Genomic DNA, 17,474 nt, shown 5'->3' on the forward strand with positions numbered 1-17,474 from the left:
TGTGCCCATCTTCGTGAAATGCATTGCAACTCCTCAATGAATTGTCTGCATAATCTTGAGTATGAACTAGGTTGGGATGACGTAATGTAGTGGAATTTTTGAAACCCTCATGAATCATTTTACGAAGTCTTCCTCCTTTACGACATTCGAAATTTGTATACTGAACATAGTCTAGCAGCAGTTACTTGAGAGCTGTATGAGGAAGCGAGATAGGCTTTTCCGGCATAACCAGAGTTCTTAATAAGCTGTATGCTTCTTTTCCAATGAATGTGAGGAAGTGTGTCACAATATTAACATCCTCATCATCTTCCTTGGACATAGCCCAGATTTCGAAACTTTCAAGGTAATCCTCAAAATATGGGTGCATTTCCAACCGTTCCATCACAGACTCCATCGCGACGCCAATATGATGATTAGGAGTATTTGAATTATAGTATGAACCAAGAATCCCAGAAAGAACGTAACCGGATCAGGAAGTATTAGATAAGAACAAACGAATGTACTGTACTTAGAATTCGAAATCAAGCATTCAACAGGTAAAAAGGAATCATTAGTTCATTCAAACACCACACTATTTCTCAACCAAAGGACAAATATACTGCCCAGTAGTTCAACGTTTTCGTTTATAAAAATTGACTACGTCATCTATCGGCTTGTCATTCTTACATAGTGCTCTGCATCTAACCTCAGAGTTTCTTATTTGATGGTCCTAATATATATGAGCTGTGTTCCTAAGGCATTTGTGATCAAGTGCTAATGACCCAAAATGTTCTTCTTAAAGACTCCACCATCATAAAGGAAAACGTCGAACTACTGAGCAGTATATTCGTCTTTTGGTTGAGAAACAGTCACGCCAACTACCCCACAACTGACTTAAATTGTCATAACTCAGCCGAGTTCTCTTAATCTGTTTCACACTATATCTTGAAGGCTGATGGGACTGTAAACACTTTTCTTCATGTTTTCGCCGTATAAACAGAAGTAAATGTCTGATAATCTGATTGAAGCTGTTATTAGACTAAGATCGGTATTTCGTGAAACTAGCTGACTTTTGTCGTACACTCGGAAATTCATCGCTGAAAAAATAGGAATTCTTATTCTTGCATAAATCTAGGAGGTAAGGTCATTTGAACTCGTGCTCGGATATTTTTGTTGCAGTAAGATGTCAGTTGATTTATCGTTTTACCTACCTACGCCCGGCCGCTAAGACATGATTATTGGTCTATGAAACCAACTATTTCACTACCTGTTCTTATTTTGGGTCTTGACACTTATGAAGAGAGAAATGTATTTAAAACGTACATGCTTCTTAAGAGAGTTCGAGCGACCGCCTTTTGCTAACGTCATCATTAAACAAAAAATTACACTGATCGTGATGTAGGGTTTCTTTTATCTATACTCCTTATCAATAACAATTCTGTAAATAATATTCTGTTGTTAACTTATCCCGAAACAGCGATCTGTCTTGTGGTTATTTAGATTATCTGACTACCATAACCATTCTAACAGAAAGATCAGTTCTAAGCAAAGGATTATTTGTTATGGAGGTTGTGAACTTATGATGTCGTGAATTCTGACTGGTCAAGTCACTAGTTTTTTATTCTCTCGCCTACTCAAACCAAATTTTGATAACCTTGATGATATCACAGGTATTCAGTGTTTGACAACGCTTCTACCAGTAACACCTTCTAATATATTTCGTTCCCACCCAGAGAAATCAAAAGACAGAGTCGAGGAGATCGGAAGAGTATATTTGGCGATGACCAATATATCGGAATTCTCTGATCTAATCTGGCTAGCGATTGCGGTTGATGTTGAGCACGGCGTTACCACACGTGATCTGGTGCGGATGCCTGACCGAGCGCCTTCAGCTAGATGAGTCCACTAAAACATATGGTCAGCATCCAATGTCGAAAACTTACAGTGCTATTTATTTTGGGGATTTATTTACCGCTACAGATCACTCCCCCCTTGTAGGGCAGTGACGACCCTAAGACGTGGCCAGCCAGAAGTGTAAACCCAACGAGTTTGTCGTTGGTAAACACTCTTCTGATAGCTAACTAAGTGTAGCAGCGTCTGGTCGTCTTTCCTTACTATATGGGACCGAGGTACAACATAGTTACAACGGAAATTTCGACTCCTCGTAAACTGCATCGTTCTTTTCCAGTCGTCCTGGAAAAGAAAAAAGAAAGTGTAAGTGCATGTCGAAATACACTCGTATGTGCGTAAAAACACAATGTCGGCGAAAAAATGGAAAATACACTCAAGCACACGTAATAGCGTTAAAAAAATGTTTTTTATGTTTTGTTTTGTTTTTTTAATAAAAATATAAATATATAGGCATAATAAAATTGTCTTTTTAAAAAAAGTTATATATCGTTAAAAAGAAAGATCGGGATAATATAAAATGTCGAGTAGTGCCTTACGTGCAGTAGTCATTTAAATGTTCTGGAAATCTTACTCTTCTTCCAGAACGCGTCGTTTTAGGTATATTTTCAGATACATTCGGAGTATCATCGCTAGTGTTGGTTGTCGGTTGAGGAATTATGAGTGTAGGAGTCGTGTTGTGCGATTGTACCGAAGGAAAGTCGAATAGGATTTCCTTCTAAATACGCTGCTTTTAAGCGATCGATGCTGATGCTATCGTTTGTTCCGTTCTTATCGACTATATAGCACTTAGATTCACGTTGAAGAACTTTGAAGGGTCCTTCGTATGCTGATTCGAATGGTCGTCGATGCGAGTCTCGACGAACGAAAACGTGTGTACTATATCGTAAGCCAGGTTGAACGAAAACATCAGTTGATTGAGGTCGAGTGGAAGCAGGATTAACTGAACGCATTGCGTTTGTAAGCCTGTTCGTGTAGGAGGTTAGATCCATGTTCATTGAAGAGGATGAAGGATCCACGAATTCTCCTGCAAGTCGAAGTGTCGTTCCATAAACGAGTTGAGACGCAGTGTATCCAATGTCAGCTTTCACTGCATTGCGGATACCTAGTAAGACAAGTGGAAGAGCGTCGGTCCACTGTGAAACGTTTGCAGCTGATAGTGAAGCTTTTAGTTGTCGGTGAAAACGTTCTACCAACCCGTTTGCTTGTGGATGGTAGGCGGTCGTTCGGAAGCGAGTGATTCCTAAGTGTGGTCAGACGACGGAAAAGTTCAGATTCAAACTGACGTCCGCGGTCTGTGGTGATGGTTGAAGGGCAACCGAAGTTTGCTACCCATCGTTCGACGAAGGTGCGGGCCACTGTTTCAGCAGTGATGTCCTTAATAGGTACTGCTTCTGGCCATCGAGTGAAACGGTCCACGCAGGTTAAGAGATAAGAGTATCCATTTGAATCTGGTAAAGGTCCTACCAAATCCAAATGGACATGGTCGAAACGGGCATCGGGAGTTTTAAACGAGCCTAAGGGACATTTATTGTGTCTGATAACCTTAGATTTTTGGCAGCTTACACAGGAGCGTGCCCACTCCCTCACGTCTTTATTCATTCCAGGCCAGCAAAACCGTTCTGCTATAAGCTTGATGGTTGCACGGACACCTGGATGAGAAAGTTTGTGCAATGTGTTGAAGACATTGCGTCGATAATGTTTCGGCACGATTGGGCGATCCCTACCTGTAGATGTGTCACAAAGTAAGGTTTCTTTACCTGTCCTCATCTGTTTGATGCGTAGTTTAAGTGTTGTGGACGATAACTCGTGCTGAAGATCACTGTCTTCTTTTTGAAGCTCGGCGAGTTTAAGAAGATCGATTCCTTGGAAACTGTTCGAGGAAGTTATGCGAGATAAGGCGTCTGCAACTACATTGTTTGCTCCAGAGATGTGTTGAATATCCGAAGTAAACTGCGAAATGTAGTCCAGTTGTCGAGACTCACGGGGAGAGTACTTGTCAGAAGGAGAGCTTAACGAGAAAGTAAGCGGTTTATGATCCGTGAAAAGAGTGAATTCACGGCCTTCGATGTAGTGTTGAAAATGCCGTACAGCACAATACATAGCTAGGAGTTCCCTACCGAATGTGCTGTACCTCGATTCGGTGTCTAGCAACCTTCTAGAGAAAAATGCCAAGGGTTACCAGGAGTTGTTAACCCATTGTTGTAAGACGCCTCCGATTGCCGAGTCCGATGCGTCTACTGCGATACTAATGGGTGCTTTGGTGTCCTGATGTGCGAGCATTGTTGCTTTAGCGATCAGTTCCTTAACTGTGGAGAATGCTTTTCGTGCGGTGTCGTCCAAATTGATGGATTTCGCATTTCCACGAAGTTGGTCGGTAAGAGGTTTCATGAGTAATGCGCATTTCGGTATGAAACGTCTATAGAAACTTACGAGGCTGTTAAACGTGCGTAATTGCTTAACGGTGGTCGGTTCTGGGTAATCCAGAATGGCCGCCACTTTGGTTCTAAGGGGTCGGATACATTGAGCATCGATAGTGTGTCCCAGAAAGTCTAATGAGTCGGTTCCAAATTGGCATTTCTGAACGTTTACAGTAATGCCATGTTTTTGTAATCGTTCGAAAACAAGATCCAGATGCTTGAGATGTGTTTCTCTGTCCGGACTTGCGATTAGACAGTCATCAACATACGCGTGTACGAAGTTGAGACCTCGAAAAACGTCGTCTATGAATCTTTGGAATGTTTGAGCAGCATTCCTTAGACCGAAAGGCATTCGCAAAAATTCATAGAGTCCGGAAGGAGTTATGATAGCTGTTTTCGGTATGTCATCAGTGGCCATAGGGATTTGGTTATACACTTTAACCAAGTCGATTTTCGAAAGGACAGTTGTACCTTTCAAGGTAGCTGTCAAATCGTGAATGTGAGGCAACGGGTAACGATCGGGAATGGTTTTCGCGTTCAATCGCCAATAGTCACCAGTTGGACGCCAATCGTTGCTGTCCTCTTTAGGGACCATGTGCAACGGAGATGCATATGGGCTACTTGACGGTCGTATGATTCCTAAGTCTATCATATGGTCGAATTCGTTTTTCGCTAACCTTAGCTTTTCAGGAGCTAGTCGTCGTGCTTTAGAAAATACAGGTGGTCCTGTAGTCGTGATGTGATGTGTAACGTTGCTGGTTACACACGGTAATCTCGGTTGCGTTTGTTGTATCCCAGGATACTTATCGAGAAGTGGCTGATAGAGTGGGTCTATCATATGTTTAACTGTGACTGGGGATACTCTGCAACCAGTAAAAGAAGTTACGCAAACGGACAAATTAGTGTTTCCGTCTACTAGCCTCCGTTTGCGCGTATCGATGATCAGATTATGGTGTTGTAGAAGATCCATACCAATGATTGGCATAGAAACATCAGCAACAACGAAGATCCAGTGAATGGGTTTGTGTAAACCCACGTTAAGGTAAACGCACCTTTTGCCATACGTAGTGATCGGTTTTCCGTTTGCCGCCTGTAAGTTTAGGGTCGATTCGTGAAGTCGGTCGTTAGGATTTGCTGGGAGAACGCTAACTTCTGCGCCAGTGTCGACGAGGTAGCGAACTCTCGTTGTCACATCTGTGACGAATAACAGACGGCTTTGTTCGCCGGCTACGGTCGCCGTTAACGCGTGCCGGCTTGGAAGTTTCCCGAATTGCTTTTCGAATCAGTCGGTTTCGTGTTGGGAAAATTGCAGGGTTTTCTGCAATTTCTGGAAAACTTTCCATACTGGTTATGATACCAGCACCAGTCGGGGTTATCTGTCTCTCGTGGTCTAGAGACAGATCGCTTACGAGAAATGCTTCTACGTGGTGTGCGCGATCTCTTACGGTCGGTACGAAGACTAAGATAACGCGTGAGTGTGTGACATAAGTCGGTTATATCATTCTGAGTCGTGTGAGGCTTTTCTTTGACTGAAAATACCTCGGTAGTAGGTTTCGTAATTTCTAGAATGCGGTCGGCAGATACAGCTAGCTCGTCTAAGGCGTTGTTCTGGAACGAGACCAGAACTGCTTGCACCTGTTGGGGAAGTTTTGACAAGAAGAGTTGTTTGAATAGACCTTCGTCGAAAGTTCTTGGGCCTATTACCTCTCTCATCCGTTGCAACATGTCCGTCGCAGAACCGTGTTGCAGGTCGATATTGTTGAAGAGTTGATCTAACCTTTGTCGATCGGTTAGGTCTCCTCGTTTAAGAATCGAGCGTTTTAAGATTTCGTAAGGATCGGAAACATCACTAGTAAACATACTAGGTGTTACGTACCTGTTGAATTCGCGCGGTAGTGCCTTGACTACTGCGAGGAATTGTGCACGTGTGTCGATCACGCCGTGCTCGGAGAAGTCGGCTTCTGCGTAGCAAAACCAGGCTTCGATGTTGTCGGGCCAGAAAGGCATCATTTGAAACGAAGGCGGGGACAAAGTCTTAAGCTTGAGTACTTTAGGTGTCTGTTCAGTCATGATGAAGTATGAAGTACGATAATGAACGAGGGGAAAAAATATATATATATCCAAGAAAAAACACGAAAAAAATCACAATGTTTAAAATAAAAAATAAGGCAATGATATATAAAAATCCCAAAAAGGAACAGACAGTTGCAATAAGGTGTACCAGATCACGTCGGGTTCACCAATGATGATGTCACAGGTATTCAGTGTTTGACAACGCTTCTACCAGTAACACCTTCTAATATATTTCGTTCCCACCCAGAGAAATCAAAAGACAGAGTCGAGGAGATCGGAAGAGTATATTTGGCGATGACCAATATATCGGAATTCTCTGATCTAATCTGGCTAGCGATTGCGGTTGATGTTGAGCACGGCGTTACCACACGTGATCTGGTGCGGATGCCTGACCGAGCGCCTTCAGCTAGATGAGTCCACTAAAACATATGGTCAGCATCCAATGTCGAAAACTTACAGTGCTATTCATTTTGGGGATTTATTTACCGCTACAACCTCAAATCCTGGACTAAAAGACATAGTCCTTCTAAACCTCGGTCGAATTGAGTAGTGTATAAGCTTCTTAATACAGGAAAGTTTGTTAGTACAAAACTTCTATCTATTTAACATCTGTCCAAATGATTAAACAGTACAATATTTGCTTTCCTACAGCCTGCCTACGGATACTGTCGGTTCAAAGCCTGAACGAAAGAGGAAGGCTGGATATGAGGTCAGCAATCTCATCACGTAGAAAACAACCCTGATCAAAAATTCATTTAAATTCTGCCCTGATAATCAAAGGATCTTCATTTAGAAGAACTATTACTCCTCATGGTGAAAGTCGAAATTCTTTGGTAGTCAAAAAGCAATGGAAACGAGAAGAGACAACTTGGCGATTTTCAGAATAAACAAAACTCATTCCAATCAGTCTGGACAGAAAATATTAGCTTCTATAGAGGTGCTGTTGTACTCAGGTCATGATGCGGAAGGAAATATCTTGCACACACAAGGAGTTGAGAAATCACTATCCAAAGAAGCATGAAAATCACTTACAGGATGAGAATCTCATGGATCCAGAGTCATCCAAGTACTTTTCAGAACAAAGGAGAAGATTGTAATGAATGCTACCCAGTACTATGCGCCCAACAATGATAGAAGTGGAGACGAGGAACGCCACGTTTGTGAGAGGTTGCAACCAATCATATGGAAAGTGGTTAAGAAAAAAACAACTGGAGGAACAGCATTACAAAGTCTGATAGATATTATCTACAAGTAAGCATTTATGTAGCAGCATTATTGACAGAATTTGTATATGCACTCAATATTCGAGAAAACAGACAATGTTTAAATGTATAGCACATAGGAGTTTCATTTGACCGGAAGACCCACAAAGATTTTGACTTGTTTCCACTATTATATGTAAACATACAACGAATACATTTGAGCCAATTAACGTATAGTTTTTTGGGAAAGACCACAATAGTGTTTATCTAATTATTGACGACCCTTTTCCCAAATAAATTCTGTATTTTAAGTGGCTTGATGGAATTTTGTAGAATAACATTAAACATAAGGAATCATGAACACACTGATAAACCTTATATTTGTAAGACTCATAACGATGAGTTGACGACCAGTAAATTACCCTTGGAAGTTCCCTAATGGTACAAGAAATCTATATGATAAATTCTAGCGTTCACACCATGAAATAACAGTAGCAACTTTTCATACCGAAGTAAAAGTGGAATGCAGTAAGTACTTGAACAATGACCGTCCACATATTTGTGAGTAGAACTTTAACAACTTATAAGTGTTAGTTGTTACCAAAAGTATTTGCTACAGTGATGCTTTCCCAACACTCAGAGTCTAAGTGTAAATTGCATGATGATAAGATCTAATCGACAACAACTATTTGACTTAATATAAGGGGTCGTACCGCGAATTTATTCCTGAGCTGTCAGCTAACAGAACTTTTATACCGCTACAACTTGAAGCCTACATCTGATAAATGCAAAATTTCGAAGTTTATGAGGTTGCTGAAGCCCAATAGTGCGTTGTGGATAGGTCCATATTTCTTCTGAATGGTATTCATCACATGATCCAGTAACCCTCAAGATGCTTGTTGATGAGAAGCATTGTCCTGAATCTCGAAGACAGACGACTTTAGCACAGCAGAAATCTTTTAAAAATAAGTAGTCTGATAATAATAGGCTTAAAGATGCTAAAACATGGTGCGGAATGGGATTTATATAGGAATGACAGAGATAGCTAGGAAAGTTTCTAAAGTAGTACTACAAAAACGCAACTAACTCCACCATTTGTATAATAAAAAACTTATCTCTACTTTTAATGCGATATAATTAGGGAATCTTGCTGTCAGTGACTTAACAACCATCTTGAAATTTCATCAAATACGGAAATTACTCCCAACATTTGAGTCAACATAAAGTTGGGCTCACCGAGTATACACTGTTTGTGTTGAACATCGTTTGGACTATACTCTGATTCTCTATAATTGATCGTGTATCTGGTATAACACGATCCAGTCTGTATGCAGCCTATCGACCAAGTATCTAGTTTGGTGGCAGGATAATTTTAGTTATCAGGCGCGTTGTAGTATGTCATGCTAAATATAAAGTATTTTTATTCTCGTGTTATATTTGAGAAATTATTACAAACGGAATGAATATAACTGAGTGGGCAATAACTTTTTGTATTATATTTGACAGATCGTCACCAAAGTCAGAAACATGTCAATATTGCAGAGGAATAATTCAAAATAATATTATCTTTGTGAACAGGTTTGTCTGTTTATCGACCATCAGTATCACACGTAAAGCATCCTCACCACCATTTCCACACCAAATATATGCTGCTACGTAGATTAGTGAAAATAGCTATAGTTGTTCACGCTGTACATTTTTGTTTTATTTCACCACATTTAGCTGGATGTTATTAAGTTAATATTTAAAATCACCTTCCAGTTTCTTTGACAGTTTATCATGATATTAACTTAGACCTTCGGAAACATGTTACTATTGACCAGTGATCCGCAAATTAAGACCCTAGATACTTAGTAAGCTTTTGGCTTTAGGTTAACTAAATTATTTTGTTTTCTCAATAATTAAGAAAAAATCACAGAATCTACATGCGTATCTCGAAAATATATAGCCATTAATGTTACCAGGGACTACTCGCTGATAAAACAAGTTATGATCCACCTGAACAGTATAACACTAGCAACCGATTACATTCAAATGTTTTGTCGTTATTGGAGTATTACCTATAGGGCCACTTACATAACCAACAGTGAAAAAGGTTTGTTGCTTTACTGAGATGATAATAACAGAACATCTGATACAATTCTGTCATATGTATATTGTTTGAATGAATGTAGAAAACTTTCTACCTTAGAAAGAGGCTTGATCACAAACCAGGTAAAAATAATTTTCTACAGATTGCCTGTAAAATACGCACAATATTTTTTACCAGTTTCACTTACAACTTAATCCATAAAGCAGTAGTTCAAAGATAATAAGAAACACTAAATCCGGAGCTCTAGCTATTATAAAGAACCAGATAGATACAGAATTTGTTCAACAAATTATTTACTGGGTTTTTTATCCGATACCAAAAAAGTTCACTACTCTTAAGCATATAGAAAAGTAATGAAGTTAAATCCCCTGAACCAATGTGACAGTCTCAAGAAATAAAATGCCTCAACTAATCGATGTATTTTCATTTTAAAAATTGGACGTAAATAAAATCAGAACGATACGTGTTTTTCTTATCATCATAATAATTGTAGCTTACTTTGTTGAAATATCAGTAATAAATTCTCAAAAACTATCACATAAAAGGGACAATGTTCCAATCACTATAAAATACATCTTTGCACTGTAAATTAAAAGTTAAAACACCGTTTTAAGATTTAGATATCAACTCCAAGTGATTTTAACGCTTGCTTCAAGTATTTCACGGTTGTTTCTCTATCCTGATAATTTGATGCACTCAATGCACATTTGATATCTTTTTCTACATTCAACCAATTTCTTGTTGTAATATTATTATCAGATGCAGATGGATCAGGACTAGGTGGTTGTTTAGGTATGCAAGTGGTGGGGACTTCATGAGGTTGTTGATTTGTTTCATTGTTGCAGAGATTGTTTGTATTTGTTAGTCCAGAAATATCTACACAAGTAAAATTATTTCAAATGAAAACTTAAATGTTATAAAACTATCTGTCGTACTGCCTAAGTAGAATTTTGTGAAAGGTTAAATCACCACCTAATTTTCCGAATAAAAACAAACACAATTCCATAATTATTTACAATTCTAGCTATACGCCAATATATCCAAACTAACGAGTAGTATGTTTACTTCTAATCCTACCTTCAATCATATCACATTGCACTAAACACTTTCAAAAATGTAAGCATTTATTGTATTAGAAATTGCACTGATATCCTGAAGGTTAATTACTGATCAATATGTACAAGTTGGAAACACTATTATTATTATTATTTTGTTGACGTTTTCTGAGAACAGGGTAATGTTATCTTCATATCCAAAAGATTATGGTTGACAAGCCCCTTAGAGATTACATCGATCATCACAACTTTCCGACATAAATGCTTCACACATGTAAAAAGTCTATCTAAACCTTAAAACATTTTGTCACTACAACAACAATCTTTAACAATTTTACTAAATAACCAAACAATAAAAAAATTAATTAAATATTCAGAACTTTCTTCTTGTATGTACCGTTATGAATTCTCTTATTGGCTATATATAAATGTTCAATAATCCCAGTCTAAGAACTTAATCGAATGACAAGTTAATTAGTTCCAAATGGCTTGCATTATCGTCTTAACAGTACGGCAGACGAATAAGAAATGAACACCCTGATAATAAAAAAAGTGAAGTAAGACAGGGCGGTTATTTCAAGATTGTAGTCTAGACTAGTTTAAATAAGGGTAATCAGCCTTCTGGCAATATTAACATTAAATAAAATCAGTAATTATCTGACTAATAAATTAGAAAAAGACGATGGAAGTGGATAGGGCATACATTGAGGAAATTATCAAACTGCATCACAAGGCAAGCGCCAACTCGGAATCCTGAAGGGAAACAGAAAAGAGGAAGACAAAGGAACACACTGTGTCGAGAATTGGAAGAAGTGAGAAGGATGAATAGCAAATGGAAAGAATTTCCCAGGACAGAGGTGGATGGAGAATGCTGATGGGCGGCCTATGCTACTCCACGAAAGGTACCAGACGTAAGTAATTGTAAAGACACAAGCAAATTAGAAAGTAATGGTTACAGAAAGCAAACATATCTACATACTAATAAATCACTTTATCCTACATTCGTTATGTATGTAGTATAACCAATATAATCTCACTACTTAAAATTAATACTTGTCACTAGTTGGCCTCGTCACGTGAGGGTAATGTTTTACTCTCTTATAACCTTCTTATGTCCGTTAGGACAAAGCATATTGCAGGAGGTTATACTCCTGTCCCAATACAAAAAATATGTCATTAGTGATATGCTTAGCGAAGAAGATAATGAGTTCTTATATTCGAACTAGGTGTAAGTATAGAACAAATCTGAGCCATCAAGTAACATTTAATAGGTGAGAAACGAGAACTAAGATGTTAAGAAAACATTTTACTAAGAAAATATTTACTTAATATATTTAGGGGTTCCGACTTAATAGCAATTCCGTATGCGACACCAACCTTCCAAGATCAGTGAGGCAAAAAGCTATTTCCAGAGGAATGTTTTAAAAGTCGAATAGATATAGAGAAAGTATATGAATCGGATAAGTAGAATCATCAGAGTGAATATGGTAATCAACTTTCCATACGTTATCGCACAAATATAAACGTTGAAGTCTTCAAAAATTGATATCCATATTTTACTTAATAAGATAATAATATTATTTACAAAGCAGTGAAACAATTACATACAACCCTATTGTTCGTTAAATATATTGATAACAGCATTATTTAACTTTGCTTAAAGCATAGTCAGTCAGTCAGTAACAACGTAGAACTTCGTACGTACGTAAAGCATAAGTTGATGAATTTTAAAGTCTACATGATCAGTGAAAAAATATTCAAACTAAAATACCATAAATCGAACATGACTGAATCAGTTTAAGTAAACTTGAGGTGTATTTATGTTACACATCAATGTGAATTATAAAGAAAGTATCGTCAAGAGGATTTGTGAAGAAGGGAACTTATCATGAACTGATGTTAGTCCACTAAACCATAACTTTGTGTTGATTGGCAAGTAGCTTCGAGATGAATTCTCAGACGTCGTGATGTGGGACTGCGATCTATGAGGTCAACTGAACTATGAAAAAACAGAGACTCCCTGATGACATTAGATGAGGATTGAGCTACTGTACAAATTGATTGAACATGAAAATATAAACCAATGAATTATGGTTCCCCATTTTGCTGTAAAGCCTCATGGTTAAGGGACAGATTCAGAGTAGGATTACGGTAACATATTGCTGAATAGTTTTAAACCGAAAGAAATCCACTGTTTAGTGCTCCCAGGTTTCGAGAATTTCTCTAAAATACGTCAATTAGTGATGGAAATTACCTTTGAATATTTATGCACGTGCATAATTCAAATGGGTATGAATTTTAATACGCAGTTATTTAAATATATGAAACTAGACACACAAACTACTAGTACAAATTATTTATTCTTATGTATACTCAAGAAAGCTAGTGAATGCCATCAGAATGTCACATATAAAAATTGTTCAACAGGCAGAGAAAACGAATTCTTTAGTAAAAACCAGTTTGTTTGAGTTAGAAAACTGAAAAGCTGTAATCACAACTAGTACACGTCACATATAATGTTATTGAAATAGGTTAAAGAGTAGCGCTTTTGTATCTGGACCAACTAAAGAGCATGAGTTCCGTTACAAAAATGAAACTACTACGGTTTAGACACAAAAAGTAAATGAGTGTCAAATAAGGTTCCCTTACAAGCAATCAAGAAAATCTACTGATATGCAACAAAGTCCTAAGCAAACAATTCAATTATTATACATACAAAAGAATAACGTACTTGGGGTGTAGGCAGCTTCGGTGTTAGCAATAGGACCACCTACTGGAACTTCGCCAGATTTCAAGCATTTGCTGATGTAAACGGCCTTCCATTTGGCATACTTCCTGGTCTTTTCGATCTATCATTAGAAAAAAGTATATCACCGGATGAGTAAATGATAGCTCACATCATCACCTACTTCTCCAACTCCAGAAACAACGTCTAAGAGTGTAGCAGCTGAAAGAAATAGTTTTACAGTAGCACTTAAGCCTGTTAAAAGATCATATCATACGTACGGTCCGAAGTCGGAGTTTATATCCCTCTGGTAAGCAGCATCAAACAACTTGAGGGCATACTGTTCAACATAAGGAATCCCAACAGTTTCATTCGCAATTTCTTCACAGTTTGAATTACTCCTCTTTAATTCTTCTAACTTATCCATGAGAGTTGTCAAAAATGCCTTGATAGGGGGTGATTTTTGAATCATACTTAAACCTTTTTGAAATGCATGCAGGAGACCTGAGGAATCATATGTTGAGACTAATTGAAAAACTTACAGTAGTATGTGATAGTGGGGTCTTTCGCCGAGTGATCCGAAGCACATCTTAAGAACACGTTCAGATGGGAGAGTTCTTTCGGTACATTTGAAAAATTCATTATTTACAGCTGGAACTGGTAATGCAAGGGAGGATTGTGACTGTGTAATCGGAAAAAATTAGGGTTTTATATATCAGAGAAATGTTATTTAGACAACACTGGGGATGAAACTAACCCGCATCTATTCCCGAGGTAAAAGTAATGACAGAATAAAGTAATAAGATCTTTAAAAAACCCAGAGATATTATTTCAATACGATATGAAGCGAACTAAGAATTGGAAATAATACTAGTTTTTGATTTCAGAGAACTGAATAACCTAAATGAACACAAAGGGAGAATGAACTCAAGGGTAACATGAAGGCAATTGCCCCCAAATGCCCTGGTATGGCCGAGAGTGGGGTGGGCTCGCCCTCCCTCTCGAGGACGTTAGACGACTCTTTGTGTTCGATCATCGTTGTCTCCGAAGGATTGCTGACATCTAGTGGCAACACCATGTTAGTAATGCAGAGGTTCGGCATCGTGTGTTCGGGCACAGAGACGGTAATGCAATCGGTGTCACCATCTTGAAACACCGACTTCGGTGGCTTGGACATGTTCTACGAATGTCGTTCCAGAGAATTCCACGTCGTGCATTATTTGCCGACTCTGGGACTGGTTGGAAAAAGCGGAGAGGTGGTCAGTATATGACATGGAGTCGTGGGATGAAAGAAAGCTGCAAAGGACTGGCTTCTGTTGGTCCTTCACGACTCCCTGGCTGGGGTCTGAGAGATGGTGTGACACAGTGGCTAGAGACGTTATCAGATATGGCTCAGAATAGAAGCCATTGGCGATCCTGCTGTAACCTTTTACTTTCTTCATAAAAAGTGGTTGTGTCTTCCTTAACTGAAAGATCTCTTCTGATTGTACCTGTCTGTTCCGCCATTTTTACCATCGTTATTATTACACCACTCTACATCAATCTCTTTTTTTCTCCTTCCCCTTAAATTCTCATTGTTTTGTGTGGCGCATATATATTTGGCGCATTCTTGTACCAATATTTATGTGTTCAAATAAATCAATAAATCAATGCTATATTGAGTGAAGTGACATTTGGTTTCGTTGGGAAAACTTACGGCAGAATTTGCCGTTATTTATTTAACCACATAAACATTGGTACAAGGGGGCACCTAATATATATGGGCCACACAACTCATTTGATTTGTGTGAGGTCTGGGATACTGCCCGGGCGTTACAGGGCTACCATAAAGTACGTAAAATTACTGAAGAATCTTTACTTAAATGTCGTAAGTTGACTCAGATTTTATGATGTCATTTGGAATGACCACATTAAGTGGTATAAGTCAAGGGTAGCAACGTTCTCCGTTACAGAAACACTTAGAAAATAATTCGCACGACTTTTTAGAGACTAAACTCTTAAACAAAGCCAGAACAAACATAGATACAGGATAATATGAATTTATTGTGTCGTGGTTTCTCACCGGATGCTCACGACCCCTTACCTGTAATCTCATCTAGCGATTTAGAACATTTTCTTATTGCGCAAGGGATTCAATACAACTACCACGCAAAGTACTAGGAGATATGTTATGTACCCAGTAAACACACCTGGAAATAAGCTGGAGTATTAAATAATACTCCAGTGGCAATGCTTTCTGACTTTCCAGCAAAAACAAGATCTAGTATCTGCCTGAATGCAATCCGTATACTGAATGTTTGTGATACTAAATTATAATTCGTGAATCATATGTTGCATCACCTACGTAAGTGGTGGTACTAGATAAGTCTCCGTGACCACGTGGCATCGTTATACCTTGCAAGGTCTGACCTAAAGCCTAAAATATAAACTTTTGCCCAGCTTCCGAGTATCAATACGAGATGCAACTTCCCATATCAACTTATATATGGACTAAGAACCATAACAATGCGTACAGATGATCGTGATGTCATAGGAAACCCATCCATTTGAAAATAATCGCGTTTTCATATCTTTAATGGTGGTAGGGTATGAGAAATGGAGATCCTTAAAAAGGGAAGAAACATCAATGAATGAGTTTTCTATGACAACCAGACGAAAGTTACTATCCCTTCCTACACGAATACGTGTGACTAATATATCTTATTATGAACCGAAGAAAATCGGCGTGGTGACAAGCAACAAGAATAGATAAGCATTTAAAATCTATAAACATCTCTAAACATCGCAGATCTTTATGGCAAATACTTTGAGGAAAAAACACACAACGCACCTGACACAGAGGCGCGCTTTTCAATGACCAATATCCCAAACAGACTTGATTAAGCTGATAAGATTTTGGACCAATTCTTGTTGTTCTAGTAAGATAAAAGGTCTTTGATAATGCCTAATGGGCTGTGGCCTGGCCATTCAACTGATAGTGTTTTATTTGTTTTCACTGTTATTTGTTACGAATGCCTGTTACCTTTCGTGGAGTAGCATAGGCCGCCCATCAGCATTCTCCATCCACCTCTGTCCTGGGAAATTCTTTCCATTTGCTATTCATCCTTCTCACTTCTTCCAATTCTCGACACAGTGTGTTCCTTTGTCTTCCTCTTTTCTGTTTCCCTTCAGGATTCCGAGTTGGCGCTTGCCTTGTGATGCAGTTTGATAATTTCCTCAATGTATACCCTATCCACTTTCGTCATCTTTTCTGATTCCCTCTTCAGTTGGAAGTTGTTTTGTTGTCTCCTACTGTAGACTGTTGCTGATGATATGCGGTCAACGGACACTGTGTATCTGGTGTAGACAATTGTTTATAAGTACTTGTACCTTTTTGATGATGGTTGTGGTAGTTCTTCAAGTTTCAGCTCCGTATAGTAGGACTGTCTTGACGTTCGTATCGAAGATTAAGACACCGATATTGGTCGACATTTATTTTACGTCCCATATATTTTGTTCAACTGCAAAAATGCTGCCCTTTCTTTGCCAATCCTTGCCTTCACGTTTGCATCAGATCCTCCTTGTTCATCAACGATGCTGACCAAGTCCGTGACTCTTTCCATCTTCTCCGGAGCTTCTCCATCACGTATGACTGGGTCGGTGTTCTTCGTGTTGTATTTGAGGCTTGTGGTTTTTCCCTTATGTATGTTGAGGCCAACTGATATAGAGACTTCTGTCACAATGTCTTGTCCTGCATTTGCTCGTGTGTACGGGATAGAAGATCTAAATCATCTACAAAGACCGAATTGTCTAGTTGCAAGCAAGCTGTCTATTGTAACCCGTGCTTCTCGTCAAGTGTCAAGGTCTTCATAATTCAGTCAACCGCTAGAGGGAAGGGAAAGGGTGAGGGTAAGCAGTCCAACGTATGAATTCTGGATGATGTTGATGATTTTATCAAGTACACCATAGTATCGAAGAATATTCCATAGTGTTCTCCTATCCACGTTGTCAAATGCCTTCTCACAGTCAAGAAATTTAATG

General features: G+C 38.6%; 1 protein-coding gene across 3 annotated transcripts; it reads right to left on the reverse strand.

Moving 5' to 3' along the window:
- Positions 1–1,792: 1,792 nt before the first annotated feature.
- On the reverse strand, positions 1,793–16,320 carry VTA1_1 (Vacuolar protein sorting-associated protein vta1; the record flags this gene model as incomplete). 3 transcript variants are annotated; one of them, XM_051211376.1, is made up of 7 exons in its annotated part: positions 16,285–16,320; positions 13,997–14,111; positions 13,736–13,958; positions 13,627–13,702; positions 13,461–13,578; positions 7,413–13,415; positions 1,793–2,172 (listed from the first exon to the last, which is right to left on the reverse strand). In XM_051211376.1, exons 2-6 carry the CDS (start codon positions 14,094–14,096, stop codon positions 13,375–13,377), a joined length of 558 nt encoding a protein of 185 aa, XP_051071431.1. In that variant the 5' UTR covers positions 14,097–14,111; positions 16,285–16,320. The 3 variants fall into 3 exon arrangements, with proteins under 3 accessions (XP_051071431.1, XP_051071432.1, XP_035588805.1); XM_035733141.2 differs by lacking the exon at positions 1,793–2,172 and having other exon boundaries at positions 10,291–10,550; positions 13,997–14,136; XM_051211377.1 differs by lacking the exon at positions 1,793–2,172 and having other exon boundaries at positions 10,077–10,550; positions 13,461–13,958.
- Positions 16,321–17,474: the final 1,154 nt, after the last annotated feature.

The sequence above is a fragment of the Schistosoma haematobium genome, chromosome ZW (assembly GCF_000699445.3).
Source record: "Schistosoma haematobium chromosome ZW, whole genome shotgun sequence".
NCBI classification, from domain to species: Eukaryota; Metazoa; Platyhelminthes; class Trematoda; order Strigeidida; family Schistosomatidae; genus Schistosoma; species Schistosoma haematobium.